The 22,436-nt window shown below is 46.5% G+C and overlaps 2 protein-coding genes across 2 annotated transcripts in view; both read left to right on the forward strand.

Moving 5' to 3' along the window:
- SDHB (succinate dehydrogenase complex iron sulfur subunit B) overlaps positions 1–16,468 on the forward strand; it is a 33,697-nt gene extending 17,229 nt beyond the window's left edge. The window contains exons 3-8 of the mRNA NM_001261804.1: positions 1,476–1,561; positions 5,910–6,046; positions 6,772–6,888; positions 11,188–11,289; positions 12,531–12,653; positions 16,290–16,468. Of these exons, the coding sequence (NP_001248733.1) occupies positions 1,476–1,561; positions 5,910–6,046; positions 6,772–6,888; positions 11,188–11,289; positions 12,531–12,653; positions 16,290–16,367 (643 nt within the window). The 3' untranslated portion in view covers positions 16,368–16,468. The remainder of the gene's footprint in view (positions 1–1,475; positions 1,562–5,909; positions 6,047–6,771; positions 6,889–11,187; positions 11,290–12,530; positions 12,654–16,289) is intronic.
- The window catches only part of MFAP2 (microfibril associated protein 2), a 67,092-nt gene that overhangs the window by 4,913 nt on the left and 39,743 nt on the right, over positions 1–22,436 (forward strand). The gene's annotated exons all lie outside the window — the stretch shown is intronic.

Consider the following 22,436-nt stretch of genomic DNA (forward strand, 5'->3'; position numbering starts at 1 on the left):
CTGAGGCAGGTGGATCACTTGAGGTCAGGAGTTTGAGACCAGCCTGGCCAACATGGGGAAACCCATCTCTACTAAAACTACAAAACTTAGCCGGGTGTGGTGGCATGCACCTGTAATCCCAGCTACTCAGGAGGCTGAGGCAGGAGAATCGCTTGAGCCCAGAGGGTAGAGATTGCAGTGAGCCAAGATCGCACCATTGGTTCACACTCATAATCCCAACACTTTGAGAATCCAAGGCAGGAGGATCACCTGAGTCCAGGAGTTTGAGACCAGCCTGGGCAACATGGTGAAATCCCATCTCTACAAAAAAATACAAAAATTAAGCTGGGTGTGGTGTCGCACACATGTAGTCCCAGCTACTGGGGGACTGAGGTGGGAGGATCTCTTGAGCCCGGGATGCAGAGGTTACAGATCTGAGATCGTGCCACTGTACTCCAGCCTGGGTGACAGAGCAAGACCCCGTCTCAAGAAAAAAAAAAAAATGGAATACAGATAATGCTAAAAGAAATGGCAATTTTAAAATATATTTTTAATCTCATGCTAGATAATTACTGAGAGGAATGGGGGCAGGGGTGGCAACCAGAAAACAGATTTGTGGAGCACTTACTATGTGCCAGGTACTATGAAAACTACATATTTTTATGTAATTTTCACAATAATCCTGTGCCGTAAATATTAACTCTACAGATAAACTGAGGTTCAGAGAGAGTAATTTCCGTAGAATCATAGTTTCTACGTGATGATTATTATAGTTAAACTATGATTTATGTGTCAGATGCTGCTCTAAAGATCTCGTGTGTATTAACTCACCTCCAGAGACGCAGATGCTGCTCTGTGCACTCAGTGGATGAAATGCCTCGGCAGAAACTAAATCATTTGCCTGTAGGCTGGCAAGTGGCTCAGCCAGAGTTCAGACCAGGTTCTTGGCTGCCAGGCCCGCACTCCAGGTCCCACGCCTAGGGATGCTTCGCTTAGTACCGTGCCACTGCCCTTCTATGTTCTAGGAGGCTCACAGTGATTTGATTAGGGGACTGTGAGTGATTGGGTGTCTTTTATTCTCTGTACTATGTCTTCTGTTACGGTTATGTATTATTAATTACTATTTAAAACTATTGTCTAAATCCTAAAAATCAAACTAAAATTTGAAATAAATTATTTGGAAAAACTTTGCAGGGAGCTTCAGAAGTAAAAAACAAAAACTTGGCCACTGTATGGAAGTTGTTTCATACTTGTCTACTTCTACTTTAGCTTTCCATTTCCAGAAATATGTTTGCACTGTGATTTTCAAAATAGAACTGTGCAGTACTTAAAATGTGTAAGAATCTGCAAAAACAAAACTACGGAACAAATTCTGAAGGTGACCTGAGAAGGCCAGATGGATAAGCGAATGCATCCAGGTGTCTCTGATTGTATTATGATAAAGTGTAGGGAGGTTGAACTTTACATAAATACCACTGGATATTTTTCTTTGTTAGATGTGGCCCCATGGTATTGGATGCTTTAATCAAGATTAAGAATGAAATTGACTCTACTTTGACCTTCCGAAGATCATGCAGAGAAGGTGAGCATTTCATTCCTGTTAGGCTCCAGATACTTGTGGTCTTCCAAAGAGGCTTGAGCTGGCCAAAACTGATAGAGACATCTGGAAAACAGCTGCAGCTCTCTGCTGGGATAACTTGCTGTGTGACCCAGTTCCTTTTCTTGGGTAAATGCATCCAAAATTCTAACCATGGTGCAAGTTCTGGTTTCTGAGTTTACTTTCCTTTAGGAGCATTCTATCCTGTGGTTACTGCACCTGGCGGACCCTATGAGCTGCTGCACGCCTCAAGGCCTAGCTAGGACTTGCTGGCTGGCACCCTCCATGCTGCTGAGCTCTTTTATTAAGGGAGCAGTGGAGAGTTTCTGTCTGGCACTTATGCTTGTCCAGCAGGGGAGATGTGCGTGTCTCCCTCAGCTCCCAGCATGACGTGTACTCGGTAGCTGTGTTCCGGATTGGTTGGCACAGTGTCTCCCTCAGCGTGTGGTTACTTGTGCTGCTGGCACCACGTGAGCCCATTTGAGGCAGTGTGCAGACCAACATTTTCTACATCAATAGAAATGTATTTTCTGTATCAGAAAAATATAATTATTGCTGGGTGCGATGGCTCACACCTGTAATCCCAGCACTTTGGGAGGCCGAGGCAGGTGGATCACCTGAGGTCAGGAGTTTGAGACCAACCTGGCCAACCTGGTAAAACCTTGTCTTTACTAAAAATACAAAAATTAGCCGGGCATGATAGCGGGCCCCTGTAATCCCGGCTATTGGGGAGGCTGAGGCAGGAGAATCACTTGAACCCGCGAGCTGGAGTTTTCTGTGAGCCAAGATCATGCCACTGCACTCCAGCCTGGGCAATAGAGAGAGACTATCTCAAAAAAAAAGAAAAATATAATTACTAATAATGGTATAATAGGGATATAAGTGGTTTTTTAATGTGAATTTAAGCAAACAAGTTAAAGAAAACTCGAGATACTTTAAAGAAAGTTGATTCAGGTGGTTCTCAGATATGGCAAAAATTGCATGGGGTGCCGTGAAGGCCGACTGGCCTGATGGCCATGGAGCCAGACTGTGTGCCCGGCCCTGTTCTGTGCACTGGACATGAGGTAGATGAGTGTGCTTATTATCGACCTTCAATTTAAAGGAGAGGCCCAGAGAGGGGAACGGACTTCCTCAAGGACACATAGAGAGTGACTTGAGAGCCAGGAGTCAGTCAAAGCTGTCAGACTCCAGACTCCAGATCTGCTCTCTCAGGCACTGACTTGGCTTGGAACACCTGGGATAAAATAAAAGCAGAATGTAACTTGGTTTTGTGAGGACACTGAGCTTTTTTCTAAGAGAACCCTAAAAAAAAAAAAAAAAAAAAAGGAAAAGCCAGTATAGATAATAGCTCATCGCTTTTTATCTGTTCGACTGTACATTTCAAGCATTTCAAGTCTCTTAAGACATCTGTTTTGATTCAGCTAATCTTATTTAAATCTAATTTTTGCAAATGCTGATGGATATGATGATAGTTCAGCTGAGTCCTGCTGTTCAGGGAACATTCTGCAGCAGTTAAACAGCAGCCTTCCCCATGTAAGTCCTGACACCACAGGAAAGGTAGATGCTTTTCAGTAACCTTTCCCTGTAGGTCTCTTTCAGAGCCAAGAACATAAGGTATGACCCGTCTGGACTAAAAGAAAAATGAGGCAGAATTGTATCAATTGCTGCTCCTTTTTATGCCCATCTTGTTTTCTTTTTTTTTTTTTTTTTTAATTCCCATCTTGAAAGAGAATTCCCAGAGAGCCTTTTTGAGAGAAAGGTCATTGGATTTATTTTTTTAATTTTTATGCCATTTCTTGTAAAAGCAAACTGCTCGAGTTGGATGCCAGGTGTACATAAATGTATTGATAATATCCAGTCTCTTGCTTAAGACACATCTTTGTGTTCTCTTAAACTCTTACTAAGATTTACATGAGAGGGAGAGAGTCTCACTGTCTTTTCTCGTCTTATGAAAGTGATAACTGACTGGGCACAGTGGCTCATGCCTATGATCCCAGTACTTTGGAAGGTCTAGTGGTAGGCCAGCTTGAGGCTGGGAGTTTGAGACCAGCTTGGGAAACATAGACTCCCTTTCCATTTAAAAAAAAAAAAAAAGGTGAGGCCAAGCGTGGCGGCTCATGCCTGTAATCCCAGCACTTTGGGAGGCTGAGGCGGGCAGATCACAAGGTCAGGAGTTTGAGACCAGCCTGACCAACATGTTAAAACCCCGTCTCTACTAAAAATATAGTAATTAGCCGAGTGTGGTGGCACGCGCCTGTAATCCCAGCTACTCAGGAGGCTGAGGCAGGAGAATCACTTGAACCTGGGAGGCAGAGCTTGCAGTAAGCCGAGATCACGCCACTGTACTCCAGTCTGGGTGAAAGAGCGAGATTCCATCTCAAAAGAAAAAAGAAAATGGTGATAACCAGTGCAACTTTCTCAAGCAATCAGGTTTCTCTGACCTAATGATCTTCAAAAAACAGCTTCAGAGGACTGGCACTAGAGGTTTAGAGTACATAATCATTTTTAAACTCCGAAATGCCCGGGAAATTTGCATATACAGGAAGTAGGTCCAGGCTAAGAAAATTCTCATGTCAGGGTCCTGAGTCAGCATGTTTTTTGTTTAGTTTGCTTTGCTTTGCCTCAGTTTCACATTAGTTGATTCTTCTCCTCTTTGGAAAGTCCATGCTGAGTCAGTTTTTGTGGGTTTCATAACCCCACGGTACTATGCTGCTTATTTTAAGTAGAAAAGCCTTATGTGTGTTGAGTGTGGTAGCTCAGGCCTGTAATCCCAACACAGTGGGAGGCAAAGGCAGAAGGATTACTTGAGGCTGTGAGTTAGAGACCAGCCTGGGCAATAAAGTGAAACCCTGCTCTACAAAAAAAAAAAATTTCTTTATTTTTTTTTTTTTTGAGATGGAGTCTTGCTCTGTCACCCAGGCTGGAGTGCAGTGGCGCGATCTTGGCTCACTGCAACCTCTGCCTCCCCAGTTCAAGTGATTTTCCCGCCTCACCCTCCCGAGTAGCTGGGATTACAGGCGCCTGCCACGACTTATATTTTTAGTAGAGACAGGGATTTACCATGTTGGCCAAGCTGGTCTCGAACTCCTGACCTCAAGTTGTCTGCCCACCTCAGCCTCCCAAAGTACTGGGATTCCAGGTGTGAGCCACTTAACCCAACCTACAAAAAATTTTTTTGAATTCGTCGGGCATGGCGGCACGTGCCTGTAGTCCCAGCTACTCAGGAGGCTGTGGCAGAGGTTCGCTTGAGTCCAGAAGTTTGAGGCTAAAGTGAACTACAGTGAGCTATGACTCCCCCACTGCACTTCAGCCTGGGTGATAGAGCAAGACTCAGCCAAGAAAAAAAAAGAAGAGTTATCTCTTGATAATCTGTATCCAGGTCACCTCAACCTTAAGATGACCAAGACAGTGTTGATTTACTTTACTTTTGGGTGTTGTATCTGTTAGATTTGTGTTCAAATAACAGTGGCTTTAAAAAACATAGGCTTACAGGCGTGAGTCACCACGCCCACCGCTAGTCGGGAGGCTGAGACAGGAGAATCACTTGAACTGGGGAGGCGGAGGTTGTGGTGAGCCAAGATCGCGCCATTGCACCCCAGCCTGGACAACAAGAGCAAAACTCTGTCTCAAAAAAAAAAAAAAAACATTGACGGGTGCGCAGTGGCCCACACCTGTAATCCCAGTGCTTTGGGAGGCCAAGGCAGGCAGATTGCTTGAGCCCAGCAGTTCAAGCCCAGCCTGGGCAACATAACAAAACCCTGTCTCTACAAGCCCCGTCAGTACAAAAATTACAGAAAATTAGCTGGGTGTGGTGGGCTGCTTCTGTAGTCCCAGCTAGTTGGGAGGCTGAGGTGGGAGAATCACTTGAACTCAGGGGTTGAGGGCTGCAGTGAGCTATGATTGCACCACTGCACTCCGGCCTGGTGACAGAGTGAGACTGTTTCTTAAAAAAACAACAACAACAAAAAACACACACAGGCTGATTTTTCTCTCAAAACACTTGCCACATAGAGCTAGAACTGCTGTGGAAACTCCATGGCGCCAGTAGTGCCCAAGCCCCTGGCCTCCTCCAGTGCCATCCTTGGCATGCGGCTTCTAACCTCAAGGTTGCCATATGGTCATAGAGTGGTTTTTGGAACTCAAGCCATTAGAACCATATTCGAGGCAGGAAGAAGGAAGGAAGGGAGAAAAGGCCACAGGTACCTCTGTCAGAGGCATGTTCCATGTCAGTGCTGCCCCTGATGGCAGAGCAAGGAGGACCCAGAAGAAAGGATTTGGGGCAGGACTGATTCCAGATATGGGTGAGGATGTGTTACATGTGTGTCTCTTTCAGGCATCTGTGGCTCTTGTGCAATGAACATCAATGGAGGCAACACTCTAGCTTGCACCCGAAGGATTGACACCAACCTCAATAAGGTCTCAAAAATCTACCCTCTTCCGCATATGTATGTGATAAAGGACCTTGTTCCCGTGAGTTTCTGCATCTCTCTGGTTTTGTTTTTGTTTTTGCTTGCATGGGGGGTGGTGCTATGTGCGTTATGCTATTAGTTTTTTAGGGCAGGATTTGAGTATTTAAGGCTCCTCTTCTAGTCGGATAGTAAATAGATGGGACTATTTCCTATGTTATGGCAAGAGGAGGACCACAGTGTCACTGAGAGGTTAGGAAAATCCCCAGATCTGAGACAGTGTGACCAGAGTTTAATTAAAGAATTTGAATGGCAGAAGATAAATGCCTAGAAAATCCTCCAGCAGCTCATTTGGTGAGGTTTGTTTGAGAATAACAGGGCACAGAATTTTAGAGTTGGAACATTCCCAGAAATGAATAATTTGGCCATAACTACAAAGAAATCATGTGGAAAATACCTGTTGGGAAAGCAACAGCTGTTTATGAGTTCTACTTTAATTTCTGCCTCCCTGTATTTGACCACCTTTGCTGACGTGGTGTTTTCAAGGGCAGAAAGGACTGTGGGATTGGCAGGTTTCCCAGGTAGGTGAGGGAGACGTTTCCTAACCATGCTTAACATTGTGACCATTTCTCCTTTTGTAATCTTTGCATATATTCGTGACAAAGGAAGAGAGTCTGGCTTCTGCCTGGCATAGAGTGGACGACTAGTCAAGTGTCCAAGAAATGGGGTAAATAAAGCTGAGGTGATGATGGAATCTGATCCTTTTCTTCTTCTTCCTCTTAACCACAGGATTTGAGCAACTTCTATGCTCAGTACAAATCCATTGAGCCTTATTTGAAGAAGAAGGATGAATCTCAGGAAGGCAAGCAGCAGTATCTGCAGTCCATAGAAGAGCGTGAGAAACTGGTCATTAGTCCCTATTTATTGTTTTGATCTGAAAAATTTATTGCAAAGATGTTTGCCAGGAGTGTGACTTGTCAGGGAACATGAGCTGATGCAAGCCATTTAGTGTATCCTGGAAAGGAACTGGCACAAGGGTGGGGCAGTCATCCTCTTAGGGCCGGGTGAGTAGTGTGAACCCATGAATGGCCCAGAGTGGACCAAGGAGCTAGAGCCCCTGTGCCACATCTGCAGGGGCGGGTGGTTGCTGTGTTGCAGTCCATCTTTTTCAAAATAAACCAGTATGTAAATTGCCTGGGCTTTAAAAGGTGACCAGTAAGTCAGAACTGTTCCCTCACTGGGGGCAAAATGAAACACATATGCTGGCCAGTTGTAACTACCACCATCCTGCTTTACAAATGGGAGTGAAATGTTAATGGCAAAACAGAGTATCGATGTTCATACTTCTGGTGATCTGTGGGGTGGGATTGTTCCTGGCCTGCTGACTTGTCTGGGAGTTGCCATTCCCATGTACAGGCTATAAAATCTTAAAGCAGAGGCATCATTATCAAGTTTTCAGTGTTTCTTCTTCTACACTACTTTTATTCCTCTGCGAAGAAATCTTCTCTGATTTGCACACTCCCTCCCTGCATACTCATGGACATGAGGAGGTAGGAAGGGGCCAAATAGAGACAGAGCCCCAGCTGCAGACCTGCACAGGGCCAAGGGCAATGGCTGTGTCTTTTTCCTTTCTGGATCCCTAGGCCCTGGCGCATGTTATTTTATTAACAAATATTAGTTATGTAAATACTGTAAAAATATATAGAAATTTTTTAAAAGGCCAGATGCAGTGGTGCATGCCAATAGTCCCAACCACTCGGGAGTCTGAGGTAAGTGGATCACCTGAGCCCAGGAGTTTGAGAGTTTGACGCCAGCCTGGGCAACATAGCAAGATTTTGTCTCTAAAACATGTACATATATATGAATATATGAAAAGTATCAGTTGTATGAATGAATAAATGAATTCTACCTTTTAAGACTTCGTAAATATTTAGCATCCTGTCCCGTTGCCCATAAAATGTTAAGAAAGGGGAGTTCAGCCAGGTGCAGTGGCTCACCTGTAATTCCAGCACTTAGGGAGGCTGAGGTGGGCAGATCACTTGAGGTCAGGAGTTCAGGACCAACTTGGCCAACATGATAAAACCTCATCTTTACTGAAAATACAAAAATTAGCTGAGTGTGGTGGCTTACACCTATAATCCCAGCTACTCAGCAGGCTAAGGCAGGAGAATTGCTTGAACACAGGAGGTGGTGGTTTCAGTGCGCCAAGATTGTGCCACTGCACTTCAGCCTGGGCAACAGAGCAAGACTCCATCTCAAAAAAAAAAAAGACAAAAGGGGAGTCCTAGTATGTGTGCCCAGTCTGTCACCATCGAGATAGTGGGGGTCAGCACAGTGGCCTGCAAGTCAGAGTAAGCCTGGGATGAGACTTCAGAGCCACTCTTCTCAGACTGCAGCTCTGCCCCTCAGTTTCTACCTCCCAGAGTCTCGTGTATCCCAGAATCCAGGCTGAACCAGGCCCTCTGGCCCAACGAGTCCTCTTGCATTCCTAGGCAGGACTGATACGTAGCTAGCGAACATCTCCCAGATGGGATACTATTAGGGATTGAAGAGTTCCCCTGAGCATGTTTGGTTTCTAGATACAAGTTGAGTATTCCTTATCCTAAATGCTTGGGTTTCAGTGTTTGGGGTTTCAGGTGTTTTCAGATTTTGGAATATTTGCCTTACACTTACCAGTTAAGCACCCCAAATCCAAAATCTGAAATCCATGCTCCAGTGAGCATTTCCTTTGAGCAGCATATTGGTGCTCAAAAAGTTTCAGGTTTTGGAACATTTTGGATTTCAGATTTTCAGATTTGGGATGCCCAACCTGTAATAGAAATTTACTCATTTACCTACCAAACATTTAACATTTTTTTGCTCCCTTGAATTAGTATGCTGAACTTAATAAATAATTGGACAGCCGGGCGCGGTGGCTCAAGCCTGTAATCCCAGCACTTTGGGAGGCCGAGACGGGCGGATCACGAGGTCAGGAGATCGAGACCATCCTGGCTAACACGGTGAAACCCCGTCTCTACTAAAAAATACAAAAAACTAGCCGGGCGCGGTGGCGGGCGCCTGTAGTCCCAACTACTCGGGAGGCTGAGGCAGGAGAATGGCGTGAACCCGGGAGGCGGAGCTTGCAGTGAGCTGAGATCCGGCCACTGCACTCCAGCCTGGGCGGCAGAGCGAGACTCCGTCTCAAAAAAAAATAAAAATAAAAATAAAAAAATAATTGGACGGCCGGGCGCGGTGGCTCAAGCCTGTAATCCCAGCACTTTGGGAGGCCGAGACGGGCGGATCACGAGGTCAGGAGATCGAGACCATCCTGGCTAACACGGTGAAACCCCGTCTCTACTAAAAAATACAAAAAACTAGCCGGGCGAGGCGGCGGGCGCCTGTAGTCCCAGCTACTCGGGAGGCTGAGGCAGGAGAATGGCGTAAACCCGATTGGCGGAGCTTGCAGTGAGTTGAGATCCAGCCACTGCACTCCAGCCTGGGCAACAGAGCGAGACTCCGTCTCCAAATAAATAAATAAATAAATAAATAAATAAATAAATAATTGGAAAATATGGAGAAATTTATGTATGTATTTATTTTTAATTGGGCAGCCCCCAAACCGGAATAGGTTCAGAGAGGCTCCATCATTTTTTAAATAAGCTATAATTTCCAGCCTGGGGTACATAGAGTGACCCTGTCTCTGCAAAAACTTTAAAACTTAGCCAGTCATGGTGGTGTGCACCTATAGTGCCAGCTACTCAAGAGGCTGAGATGGGAGGATTGCTTGAGCAGAAGAGTTCCAGGCTGCAGTGAACTGTGATTGTGCCACTGCGCTCCAGCCAGGGGGACACAGGAAGACTCTGTCTCAAAAAAGAAAATTGATAATTCCACCACCAAAACATAACCTCTGTTAATATGTTAATATTTATAATTTCCTTTGTTTTTTGTTTATTACACTATATTTTTATGTAGCTGGGACCAAAATGTAAATATGCTTTTATATCCTGCTTTTTTCACTTATGTTACTGTGAGCATTTTCTTCATGTTCTTAAAATTCTTCATAAGCATTAACTTACACTTTGCTTTCTACTGCTTCAGATGTATGCACCATGCATTATAAAACCATTTCACTATTGCTGGACAATGAAATTGTTTCCAGTTTTTTACTGTTAGAAATAAGGCTAGATGAACATCTTTATCCTTCAAGTTCTGCCCCAAAACATTCTAATTTCTTTTTACAGATTTTTCTAGGAGTGGGTTAAAGAATATGACTATTCTAAAGACCCCTAATCCTATGACCTTATGCCTTCTAGCCCAATGGGGCCAGTTGACACTCCCACCAGCCGTCTGAACAGCTGAACCAAATAGATTTGGTTGAAGACTCATGGTTCAGTCACAACCATCGGTTCTGTCTCATCTGTTCTCAACTGTCACCTCAGGTGTCAGTGGGCCCCTTTCGTTTTGCTGCTTTTAATCCATTTCTGTTGTTTCCAAACTCAGAAAGCCCGGTTTGTGTTTCGGACTTGTTGGGCAGATTGAGCCAGTGTGACAGGTGTGAAAGTGCAGGAAGCCAGAGCCAGCTGCCGGGGCCACATCCTGATTCTGCTGCCTACAGTGGCACGTCCCTGGGCACATGGCCTAACTCACTCTCTGTGCCTTGGTCTTTACCTGTAAGTGGAACTTGCTGGACTCACCTCACAGGATTACTGTGATGATCAGTTGAGGAAAGTGTGTAAGGCTCAGGGCTCTCCGTCAGGATTGGCAGTGGCAGTCACTGGGGATGATGTTGAGGTTTCCAGTGAAAACCTGAGGGCCCTTCTGCTGAGCCCAGGGCAGAAGCAGCTATAGACTTCTGCTGTTTCAGCCCCCGGGCTTTTGAATCTCTCCCCTCTTGACCGCATTCCAGGAAGTTGGAATTGATGGGAGTTGTTTTTGTGTTCTTGTTTTCTATTTCTTTTTTAGACAAGTGAGAGGTTCTTGTTTATTGAAGGGAAAGTGCACTATACGTGGACTTAAGAACCCTGGGCAGATGTTTACATTTCACTTGCAAGATCTTTATTAATCTGCTAAATATCTGCAAATCACACCTTGGATTTTGCCAAGAAAATTCACATGCAAGCAGGCATTTTATTCATGCACTGACCCCAAAGGTCACATTTAATCAGCTGAAGACATAGCAGAGTCTTTCCCCTCACAAGCTCCTGCCTCTTCTTTCTCCCCATATAGGACGGGCTCTACGAGTGCATTCTCTGTGCCTGCTGTAGCACCAGCTGCCCCAGCTACTGGTGGAACGGAGACAAATATCTGGGGCCTGCAGTTCTTATGCAGGTGAGGTTCCCCTTAATTGCTTTAAGAGAAATTGATACTGAAGCATCCAGAAGTCCAAGAGGACAATAGACAGCTGTAAGCCGGCCATTCTGAGGGGCCTGGTTTCCTTCATTGCCATCCAGTCCAAACAGGCTAATTGGTTGTATTGCATTCACTTGCTTTCGGTAAATCTGGGGCCTTGTCTGCAAATTGCCTTTGTTTCAGTGTGGTAAGAGTCACCCCAAGGGGTGGCAAACCATGCCTTGCAGATGTTTAAAACGTATTTCCGTATGCCTGGTGGTCAGAGGCTCCCCGTCCCCCTCTCATAGGATTTGTAACATAAGATTTGTAGTGTGCAAGCAGGGGAGAAAGCAATGTCTTTGAAGGGCAGCTGCCCAGCTATGAGATTAGAAGCTGTTTCCCAGCTAATGAAAGCCTGGATTTAGGGGTTGCCTAGAAAGAAAATAGTATTGGTGTTCACTGCAAAGAAAGTCACTGTCTTTGTTCCCAGAAAGCTTGTGCTTTTTTAGATGTGTGCTTTTCATAGTGTAAGCAACTCAAAAACCAACTTCTCTTTCTCATTTTCCCACAGAAAGAGAAGTTACAGGTTTGTGTGACCACATGAGCAGTATTGATTCCCAGCCATGTAAAGATTGAATAATGAAGTACGCTTACACTTGTCACTTTACCAGCTGCTCCGAGTTGTTGGGGATGTAGAGGTCCTCTAAGTAACACTGCTAGAGCAGGTCCATGGTCATGTGATTAATTCGTTTCAGCTTCTGATTCAGGCTGCTGAGAGGGCTGTGCGAATTCAAAGAATCCTTAAGTGGGACAAATACTATCTGTAGACAGGTCTGTTAAATCATTCCTTTACTCAGAGACAGCGAGTCCAGCATGGGTAGGTGCCATAAAGACAGATAAGAGGGTTATATGATACAGTCCCTGCCTTCACCAAATTATGAGCTGGGTAGGAAGCTATTAAGCAACATGAAATAATTAGGAGATGATGCCCAGTGTGTATAATGAAGCACCCGGGTACCAGGTGCAGTATGGATCAAAGGTTTGCAGGGACCATTAATCAAGTGGAGCTACACGTGTTGGGAACCTTTCTTTGAAAGATGGACAAGAATTAGAGTGTGGAGATGAGGCATCTAAGCTGAGTGAATTGCCTTTCCTGTGCACTCTCAGAGCTTTGAGTTGAGCCAGGGTACCGCTTTGGCCTGTTGATTGGCAGCTCAGCTAATCAGTCCCTGGTTTTCCAGGCCTATCGCTGGATGATTGACTCCAGAGACGACTTCACAGAGGAGCGCCTGGCCAAGCTGCAGGACCCGTTCTCTCTATACCGCTGCCACACCATCATGAACTGCACAAGGACCTGTCCTAAGGTACGTGGGGCTGGTGACCCTCAGCTCTGCCTCAGAGCTGACTTGCCAGAGGTAGCATGTGCTCACAAAGAGGCGATTGGTGGAGAGCAATCCTAGTCACTTGAGATGAAAAGGGAGCAGCATGTGCCTGTCCCTTCAGTGTGAACCTAGGGGCTAGTTTGGCTCTTAGTTGCAAGAAGTAGACTGACTCGGGCCAGCTCAGGAGCAGGCTTTATTTGTGGGCTACACAGGGACATTGTGGAGTTAAGGATACACGGGAACCCATGAGCAGGTACCTGCGTTCAGCCTGACTTCATAGGAAACAGAAAGCGAAAGCCATCAGAATGCGGGCAGCTGCGAGGACCACATTTCTTCTCCATCTCTTTCTTGTGATGTTGGCTGCGAATCTGCCGGCTCTCCAGCCGCCTGTTCTTTCCTTCAGCTCTGTGGAGGTTTTCTCTGACTCCAAGCTCTGACTTTCGTTCCTTTTCCTGCTTGCATTTGCTGCTGCTTTTGGCTCACTCTGGCCTGGATTCTGCCTCCCAGCACACTTCCAGCTTCAGCCACCCGCCATCTGCTCCCAGCACTTCTCAGCACAGGTTCCCAAGAGGGTGTCACATTGGCCCAGCTCAGCTTCTCATGCCTGCACATCAGAGGCCACAGCTGGCTACAGACTGGCTGCCCTTTGGCCAGGTTCTGTCTCAGTCTGTTTTGTGGTGCTATCACAGAATTTCACAGACTCGGTAATTTACAAAGAAGTTTATTTGACACACAGTTCTAGAGGCTGGTACCAGCGTCTGACAAGAACCTTCATGCTGTATTACCCCATGGCAAAAGGCAGAAGGGCAAGAGAAAGGGAGCCCAAGCTTATCCTTTTTTTAGAGGTGGAGTTTCACTCTTGTTGCCCAGGCTGGAGTGCAATGGCACAATCTCGGCTCACCGCAACCTCCGTCTCCCAGGTTCAAGCAATTCTCCTGCCTTAGCCTCCCGAGTAGCTGGGATTACAGGCATGCCCCACTCATGCCCGGCTAATTTTGTATTTTTAGTAGAGATGAGGTTTCTCTATGTTGGTCAGGCTGATCTCAAACTCCCGACCTCAGGTGATCTGCCCACCTTGGCCTCCCAAAGTGCTGGGATTACAGGCGTGAGCCACCATGCCCGGCCCTTCTCACCCCTTTTTTTTTTTTTTTTTTTTTAAAGACAGGGTCTCTGTTGCCCAGGCTGGGGTGCAGTGGCGCAATCATAGCTCACTTCTGCCTGGAACTCCTGGCCTTAAGTGATCCTCCTACCTCCTGAGTAGCTGGGACTACAGGCACACACCACACCTGGCTAATCCAAACTCATCCTTTTATCGGGAACCTACTCCTATGATAATGGCCATCCATTGGTGAGGGCAGAGCCGCCATAACCTAATCACCTCTGAAAGGTCCCACCTCTCAATACCGTTGCAGTGGGGATTAGGTTTTCAACACATGAGCTTTCAGGGACACGTTCAACCCATAGCAGGTGTGAGCCCTGGTCCAGTCAGCCTTGCCCAGTGGGCAGGGAAGGGCCAGGGCTGTGTGGTTCAGAACATGGCTGCCTTCTGAGCAAAGACTGTGGGCGAGTGATTTCACTTAAAAGTTGCAGTGAGTCGGCGGACGGCAAGGTGGAAAACTGTAGGGTGGCCAGTTAGCGGTAAAAAAAAGATTACATCATGTATTTGAAAACATCAAATCCAAGCTGTAGAATTCACTTGTGATTTTTTTGCCTGGAAACTCTCTGTGTTTCCAGTGGCCTCGCCAGGGGAGCCCCCAGGCTCCAGCTCCCCCCTATTGCCTGGGCTTCCATCTGGGTCCTGTCCCCAGGACTGTGGTTTGCCATGCTTGCGCCTGTGAATAGCTACTGACCTCTGAGGCAAGTTATGCTATGAAAGCGCTTGGAACAGTGCCTGGCATAGAGTAAGCACTCAGTAAATGTCACCTTCCGTTATTGTTTTAAAAACATGAGTAGTGAGCTTGTTTGAGACAGAGACAGCATCGTCAGTGGTGGGGCCTGGCTGTGTACTTCTTCAGAAGCTCTGCAAGTGACTCTAAGGTGCATTCCTGGTCACAAACCTGTGCATGGAGGGGATGGGTGCAGCAGACAATGAGACAGCCAAGAACAGGTTTTTTGTGCCTTGCCCTTCCTTCTATAAAACAGCTGGAAGTTGGGACCGAAACATAGACATAGGCCGATCATGAAACTGGAAGGGACTTGAGAACCATCAAGTTTAACCCCCTTGTAAAGATGGGGAAATTGAGCCCCAGGTGGGGAGGGGAGTGACTTGCCCAAGATCACTGTCAGGTCAGTGGGAAGGTAGGACTAGAGTTAGACCATCTGCCTCCCCATCCAGTGCTCTTTCTTCCTGCACAGATTGGGTATGTACCAGCCTTCTAAGTCTAAACACCTTCCTGACCCTGTGGGGACCGGAAATACGCAGGTGGTTCCAGATTGAGAAGGCTATACAGTGAAAAGTCTCCCTCCCGCTCCACCCAGCCACCTCCCTAGAAGTCAGATGCTTGTGTGAACTTCAGAGGCGTTTTATGCTGCACACAAATGCGTATGTGTCCTCTTCTGCCTTTTTTATATCACACTTATCTGTATGTTTTCACCCACTAAATTTTGGAGATTATCCCATGTCAGTATATGAAGCATGTCTTTTTGACCAGTCTAGACAATATAGTGAGATTCTATCTCTACAAAAAAAAATTTTTAATTAGCCAGGTGTGGTGGCATGCTCCTGTAGTTTTAGCTACCTGGGAGGCTGAGGCCGGAAGATCACTTGAGCCAGGAGTTCCAGGCCACAGTGAACTATGATCACACTTCAGCCTGGGTGACAGAGCAAGACCCTGTCAAAAAAAAAAAAAAAAAAAAGTATCTTCTTTCTCTTCTTCTCTCAATATCTCTTTTCTTTCTTTCCTTTTCTTCTTTCTTTCCACAACACTTTAGGGGGGTAGACTTATCCTTCTAAAATGAGGGAAGCCTTCACTAATGTCAGATAAGACCTTGTCTCATTTTACCAAGTACTTGCTTGTCTCCCTTTCTGCTTCAATGAGGGTGGCATTCAGTGGGTTTAATTATTACGCCTCCTGCAAAGCAGATGTTAACAGCTGTAGGGGCAAACTGCAGCTAACACCAATGGTATTGGCCAGTTGAACTCATCCTGGTTTTACAAAGGGTTAATAGAGAGGGTTGATTCTTCCACGTACCTTTGAGAGCTGGTATATGCTGATTTCTGCTGCTGCTGATTTAATAATAATGGTGATGATGTAAAAGATTTAGAGATGTCTGGCTGATTTTGACATTGGCCTGTAGTCCTAGAAGAGACACTATCCTGGGTGTCTTTGAGCAGTCAGAGTGCAGCTCTGCCCTGGGCCTGTTTGCCTGTTAGAGTGAGCCACACAAGAAGGAATTGAACGTGGCAGAGCTCTTGCCAGAGGGAACTAACCATCTTCAAATGTTAAAAAAAGGTAGAAGAGAGCCCTTAGCCCAACCCCTATGGTTTTGAGGGACTTGATTTGCATTCACCTTGCTTTGACACTGAACCAGCTGAGGAAGGAGTTTCACCCAAGATCTTGGGTTTTCCCATTCAGTTTCAGTTATCATTTGTTATTGATTCTCTTCTCTTTTTTAAAGGGTCTGAATCCAGGGAAAGCTATTGCGGAAATCAAGAAAATGATGGCAACCTATAAGGAGAAGAAAGCTTCAGTTTAAGTGTTTCCATGCTAAACATGACTTAAAACCAGCTCAGAGCTGAACATAATTTATATCTAATTTGAGTTCCTTTAAAGATCTTGGTTTTCCATGAATACAGCATGTATAATAAAAATTTTAAGAAATAAATGTTATTCTACTTTATTAACAAAAAAAAAAGAACCCTGTTCCTTTACTTGCTGCAGAGGAATGTGAAGGTGCCAGGAGTCCTTGTCCTTGGAGAGATGGACAGGGCTCCAGAGCTGAGCGGGGGTGGGGTACCCTAGCTAGAAGGAAGTGATGAGGTGTGGAACTGACATCAGACAGGGCCTGTGGCTTGTTCCCAGCTTTGCTGCTCACCAGCTGGACAATCTTGGACAAGTTCCTTCACCTCTATGCTGCTCCATTTGCCCATCTGCACATGGGATCCATAATTGTGCCTACTTCATTCATCTGGTATGAGAATGCCTGGCACTTATTCTGAACACTCAGTGTTAGTGTTCTATGTCATCCCAGTTTCTATAGTTTTCAGTACCAGAATTACTGAAAACTAAATCTTGGTAAGTCTTTGGATACGTTGGTGAAGCCAGGTTTGAGATTCCTCCAGCACAGAGCAATGACCCTGATCAGCTGTGAATCCAGTTAGTTCCACAGAGGACCTCGTGGGGCTTCTCACTGCAAACATGAACTCCATAGCACCTCTGCCTTGGCTGGGAGGCTCACTGCACAGGCGGGTGTGGTAGCTCATGCCTGTAATCCCAGCCCTTTGGGAGGCTGAGGCAGGTGGATCATTTGAGGTGAGGAGTTCGAGACCAGCCTGGCCAACAATGGTGAAACTCTGTCTCTAGTAAAAATAAAAAAATTAGTCGGGCAGTGATGGCACGTGCCTGTAATGCCAGCTACTTGGGAGGCTGAGGCAGGAGACTCACTTGAGCCTGGGAGGTGGAGGTTGCGGTGACGGAGATCACACCACTGCACTCCAGTCTGAGCAACAGAGTGAGACCCTATCTCCACAAAAGCAATGCAAAAAAGGGGAAAGGGGGAAAGTAAAAGTGGAAGCTTCTCCAAACTCATTCCCTGTTGACAGCTTAGACATTTCCTTCCACACCCTACATTATTACAGATACGTAGCATATTTAAAACTCTCCCTTCAAAAGTAAGGCACCGTAGAGCCAGGAGCTGTGGCATGTGCCCCTAATCCCAGCTACTCAGGAGGCTGGGGTGGGAGCATCACGTAAGCCCAAGAGGTTGGGGCTGTGGTTTGCCATGATTGCACCTGTGAATAGCTACTGCATTCCAGCCTGGGCAACATAGTGAGACCCCATCCCTTTTAAAAAAAAAAAAAAACACTTGGCACAGTGGTTTACACTTGTAATCCTAGCACTTTGGGAGGCCAAGGTGGGAGGATTAAGGCCAGGACTTCAAGATCAACAAGGACAACATAGTGAGACCCTGTCTCTTTTTTTTTTAACCTATTAAAAAAAGATTTAAAGAAAAATAGGGTACCCTGTAGTCTGCCAGCAGCTTTCTATTTTTACCTCACATAGAAGGGACTTCAGTGCTCATAAAGACCTACCTTAATCTGTGTGTATGTGTATGTAAAAATTTTTGGAACTGCAGCTTAAGAGCACTGTGGCATGGGTGTACCCTTACTTAACCATTCCCCTACTAAGGCACATTCGGGTGGTCCCTATTCACCTTTTCACCCAAGGGTGCTTTTTTAAGTTGTAGCTGGAAACCTCTGGATCATTTGGAAAACAAAAGCTTCATGCATCCGGAGGCAAGCAGCTGAGAAAACGTGTGACTCACCCGATAATGAGCCTTAATGAGCATTTTCTGGCTTAAAGGGTTGATTCAACAAGCATTGTCTCAGGCATTATAGAAGGTGAGGTGCTGGGGACAAGGATGAACAAGATTTGTTCCCTCCTACCACCTAGGAGCCAAGGTCACAAAGGAAAAAGGAACAAACATCAGAAATTTTGAGAACAGGGCCATGTACCCTTCACTACAGCATCTTGGAATTCTTGACTATCTCAGTGAGACACACGGTACACGGCCCTGTGGCGTTGAAGCCTAAGATTGTGGAGTGCAGCTGGCTTCTTGAAAGACAGTGGGGCCGGGCGCAGTGGCTCAAGCCTGTAATCCCAGCACTTTGGGAGGCCGAGATGGGCGGATCACGAGGTCAGGAGATCGAGACCATCCTGGCTAACACGGTGAAACCCCGTCTCTACTAAGAAATACAAAAAATAGCCGGGCGAGGTGGCAGCGCCTGTAGTCCCAGCTACTCGGGAGGCTGAGGCTGGAGAATGGCGTGAACCCGGGAGGCGGAGCTTGCAGTGAGCTGAGATCCAGCCACTGCACTCCAGCCTGGGCTACAGAGCGAGACTCCGTCTCAAAAAAAAAAAAAAAAAAAAGAAAGAAAGACAGTGGAACCTGACCTGCAGGCCATGTCTGTGGGTAGCTTCTGTTCCCCAGCTCAGACCTCCAATGGCTTTCTATCAGCCTGGAGAAAGGTCACATTCCTTGGATTCATGGATACTTTGACTTGGCTTCTAATCTCCAGATCTGTAAGGAAAGATGGGTTTTTCTCATGAATGACTTATTCATTTATTTATTTATTCATTCATTCATTCATTCATTCATTGGAGTCTCTGTCACCAGGCTGGAGTGCAGTGGTACAATCTTGGCTCACTGCACACTCCACCTCCCGCGTTCAAACGATTCTTCTGCCTCAGCCTCCCAACTAGCTGGGATTACAGGCATACCCACCACACCCGGCTAATGTTTGTATTTTTAGTAGAGACGGGGTTTCACCGTGTTTGTTGGGCAGGCTGATCTCTAACTCAAGCGTTCCACCTGGCTCGACCTCCCAAAGTGCTGGGATTACAGGTGTGAGCAAGCACACCCTGCTTCTCATGAACAACTTAATGCCTTGTAAAGATGGGTCCACAACAACTGCTAAGAGGCAGGGTGTAGCTTGGGAGTTGCCACTTCAGATCAACGTCATCAGAGGCTGAGCTGACTCTGATGGTCACTCTCCACAGTTGAACTCCAAGTTAAATTGGTAGTTATCAACTGATAGTTTAATTTACTGCTTATTTAATCTTTCATTGAATTGGAGACAAATGTTCTATTGAAACAGTCACAAAGGCTTTTCCAGTAAAACTGCAGACCTGTGCAGGGAACGGAACAGTATTTTGTCCTGTATGTTACTTCTGTGCCCAATGTGCCTTCATTTACGAGATAATACTTCCAGCCTGGCCCTGTGGCTCACGCCTATAATCCCAGCGCTTTGGGAGGTCGGAGGATTATTGAGCCCGGGAGTTAGAGGCTGCTGTGAACTATGATCATGCCTCTGCACTCCAGCCTGGATCACAGAGCCAGAACCTGCCTCTAAAGAAATTAAAAATAAAAATAGAATTTCGTAGGACTGAAGCCAGCCATCCCTTCTTACCTAGCTCTGGACATGTTGAACATCTGTGACTCTATTTTCCTATCTGTAAAATGGGAATTAACAGCACTCCCTTCTCAGAATTACGGTTGAAGTCTAAATAATAGTAAATGTGAAAGCATCTTGCCTGCAAGAGAGTAAATGCTCCATAAACTCAAGTGAACGGATTTGTCTTGAGTACCTACTATCTGAAAGACTCTCTAGTGAATGCTGGGAGGCTGCAAGAGTAATTTCTTCCCAGCTCTCTGGAGTTGACAGCTGGTATATTTCTGACACGACTGGCCAGAGCTAGAGGCCTCCCTGTTGGGAGGATGGTTTTACCGTGCAAGGCTAATATTGCTTATTTCTCATCTCTCCTGTCACATTGCTCAGGGCAGGAGGGACTCCCATTGGTCAAATTATCTTCAGGCCCCTTCCCTTTCTGGCCCCAGGATAACTACCATACAAAGTGCTGAAACTCGGCCGGGCACAGTGGCTCACTCCTGTAATCCCAGGACTTTGGGAGACCGAGGTGGATCTCTGAAACCCAGGAGTTCGAGACCAGCCTGGGTAACATGGCAAACTCCCATCTCTACAAAAAAAAAAAAAAAAAAAACCCACAGAAAAATCAGCTGGGCGTGGTAGTGCTCAACTGTAGTCCCAGCTACTCAGAAGGCTGCGGTGGGAGGATCACTTGAGCCCAGAAGGTCGAGGCTGCAGTGAGCTGAGGTCACGCCACTGCACTCCAATCTGGGCAGCAGAGAGAGACCCTGTCTCAAAAACAAAAAAAAAAGAAAAGAAAACTGAAAACCCACTTTACTGTGTGTCTAGATAGCCATAATCCTACCAACAGGATTTACTAGGTGAAAAAAATCCTCTTTTGTTGCAAAAATCTGGCGAAACTAGAGAAATCGAAAAGTAAAACAATGCTCTGGAATAAACTGGCCCAAATTAGTGATTTCTCAAACTTTTTGCCACTGGGACCAGGCCTATTACGCCCTCTGCATGGGCTCCCAAGAGAGCCACAGCCTAGAAGGGAAACTGTTCAGTCGGTTCTCGCCCATGTGGGACTGGAAATCTCAGACACGGTTATCCGGGAAGACAGCCTGGGTCACAGACCTCCTCAATGACCACACACTGAGAGCCACTTCCCCAAAGGTAACCCCAAGCAGATGGCAGGGCCTCCCACATCCTCTGTGGTTTGGAAGGAAGTTTCCTCTGGCCTCCTGCCTCATTAAGGAGAAGAGATGAGCTGCAGGTGTGGCTCCTTCCCAGCTGGCTCAGGGAATAGAGCCGCTTTAAGGCCAAGTAGCCTCAGCAATAAAAAGAATGAAGGGGGCACCCTTGCAAGGCAGTCTCCCATGCAGTCCCCAAGTCCTCTGCTTTTTTATTTATTTATTTTTATTTTATTTTTATTTTATTTTTATTTTTTATTTTTTAGAGGGAGTCTCACTCTGTCGCCCAGGCTGGAGTACAGTAGGCTCACTGCAACCTCTGCCTCCCGGGTTCAAGCAATTCTCCTGCCTCAGCCTCCTGAGTAGCTGGGATTACAGGCGCGCACCACCACACCTGGCTCATTTTTGTATTTTTAGTAAAGGTGGGGTTTTGCCTCACTGGCCAGGCTGGTCTTGGACTCCTGACCTCAGGTGATCCACCTGCCTCAGCCTCTCAAAGTGTCAGGATTACAGGCATAAGCCACCACACCCGGCCCCCTCTGCTTTTCTGAAGCCTCTCATCCAGTGCCAGGATCTAAAGCAAGCAGCTGGCTTCTACCAAGTTCCTGCCATCTCATTTCATCCTCTCCATGACTTCCATTTTGTAGGTGGGGAAGGAGAGGCTTAGAGAGGGAAAGTGACGTTTTAAAGCTCACACAGCTAGAAAGCAACTCACGCATCCATGTCTTTCTGATGCCAGAGCCCAGCCCCTTGCCACCGTACCATACTACCTCCTGCCAAGGCCACCTGGGCTAGCCACTTCCAAAGCCAGCCTTCCCGCTGCCCTGGGGGCTGGGTTCCTGCCAGAAATTGAGCTAAGCCCTGGGGGAGGACATGGGAGTTCTGAAAAGTTAAGCAGCCTGCCTCCCCTGGAAGTGTCACCGGAAGATGAAAGAACTCTTGTCACCTGGCCCAAGGAAGCCAGTCCCACGCCCCAGGTGGTCAACAGGAATGGCCCCCAACCGGCTGGCTGGCTCGGGCAGCCTGCCCCAACTGAGTAAATGGCTCCACTGGCACCCAGCTGCTCAGGCCAAAACCCTGAGAAGCATCTTGAATTCCACACATTCCTGCACCCCCACATCCTATCCACCAGCAAGTCCTGCCAATGCGTGTTCCTGTACCAAATAGTCACTGGGATCTTGCTATGAATCAGGTGCTGCTTTCCCTCCTGGGGTCTATCCCCTACCCACACCCTCACCACCATCACAGCTGTGTCTCCTTCCAGCCTCTTCCACAATAGGGATCGTTGGAGTTTTCCTTTCCTTGACTAGGGCTACTTCTCAGTAGACAGCAGCCTCCACAGGAACAAGGGCATCTCTGTTTTGTTCATTCTTACGTTCCTGGCTCCTAGAGCGGTGCTGGCACTCCATAAGTTCATCCTGGACAAATGACTGGTGATCCTGCCCAAGTCTATCCTTGGCCCTAACGTGAACCCTCCCTTGTTTG

The sequence above is a fragment of the Macaca mulatta genome, chromosome 1 (genome assembly GCF_049350105.2).
Source record: "Macaca mulatta isolate MMU2019108-1 chromosome 1, T2T-MMU8v2.0, whole genome shotgun sequence".
Lineage (NCBI taxonomy): Eukaryota > Metazoa > Chordata > Mammalia > Primates > Cercopithecidae > Macaca > Macaca mulatta.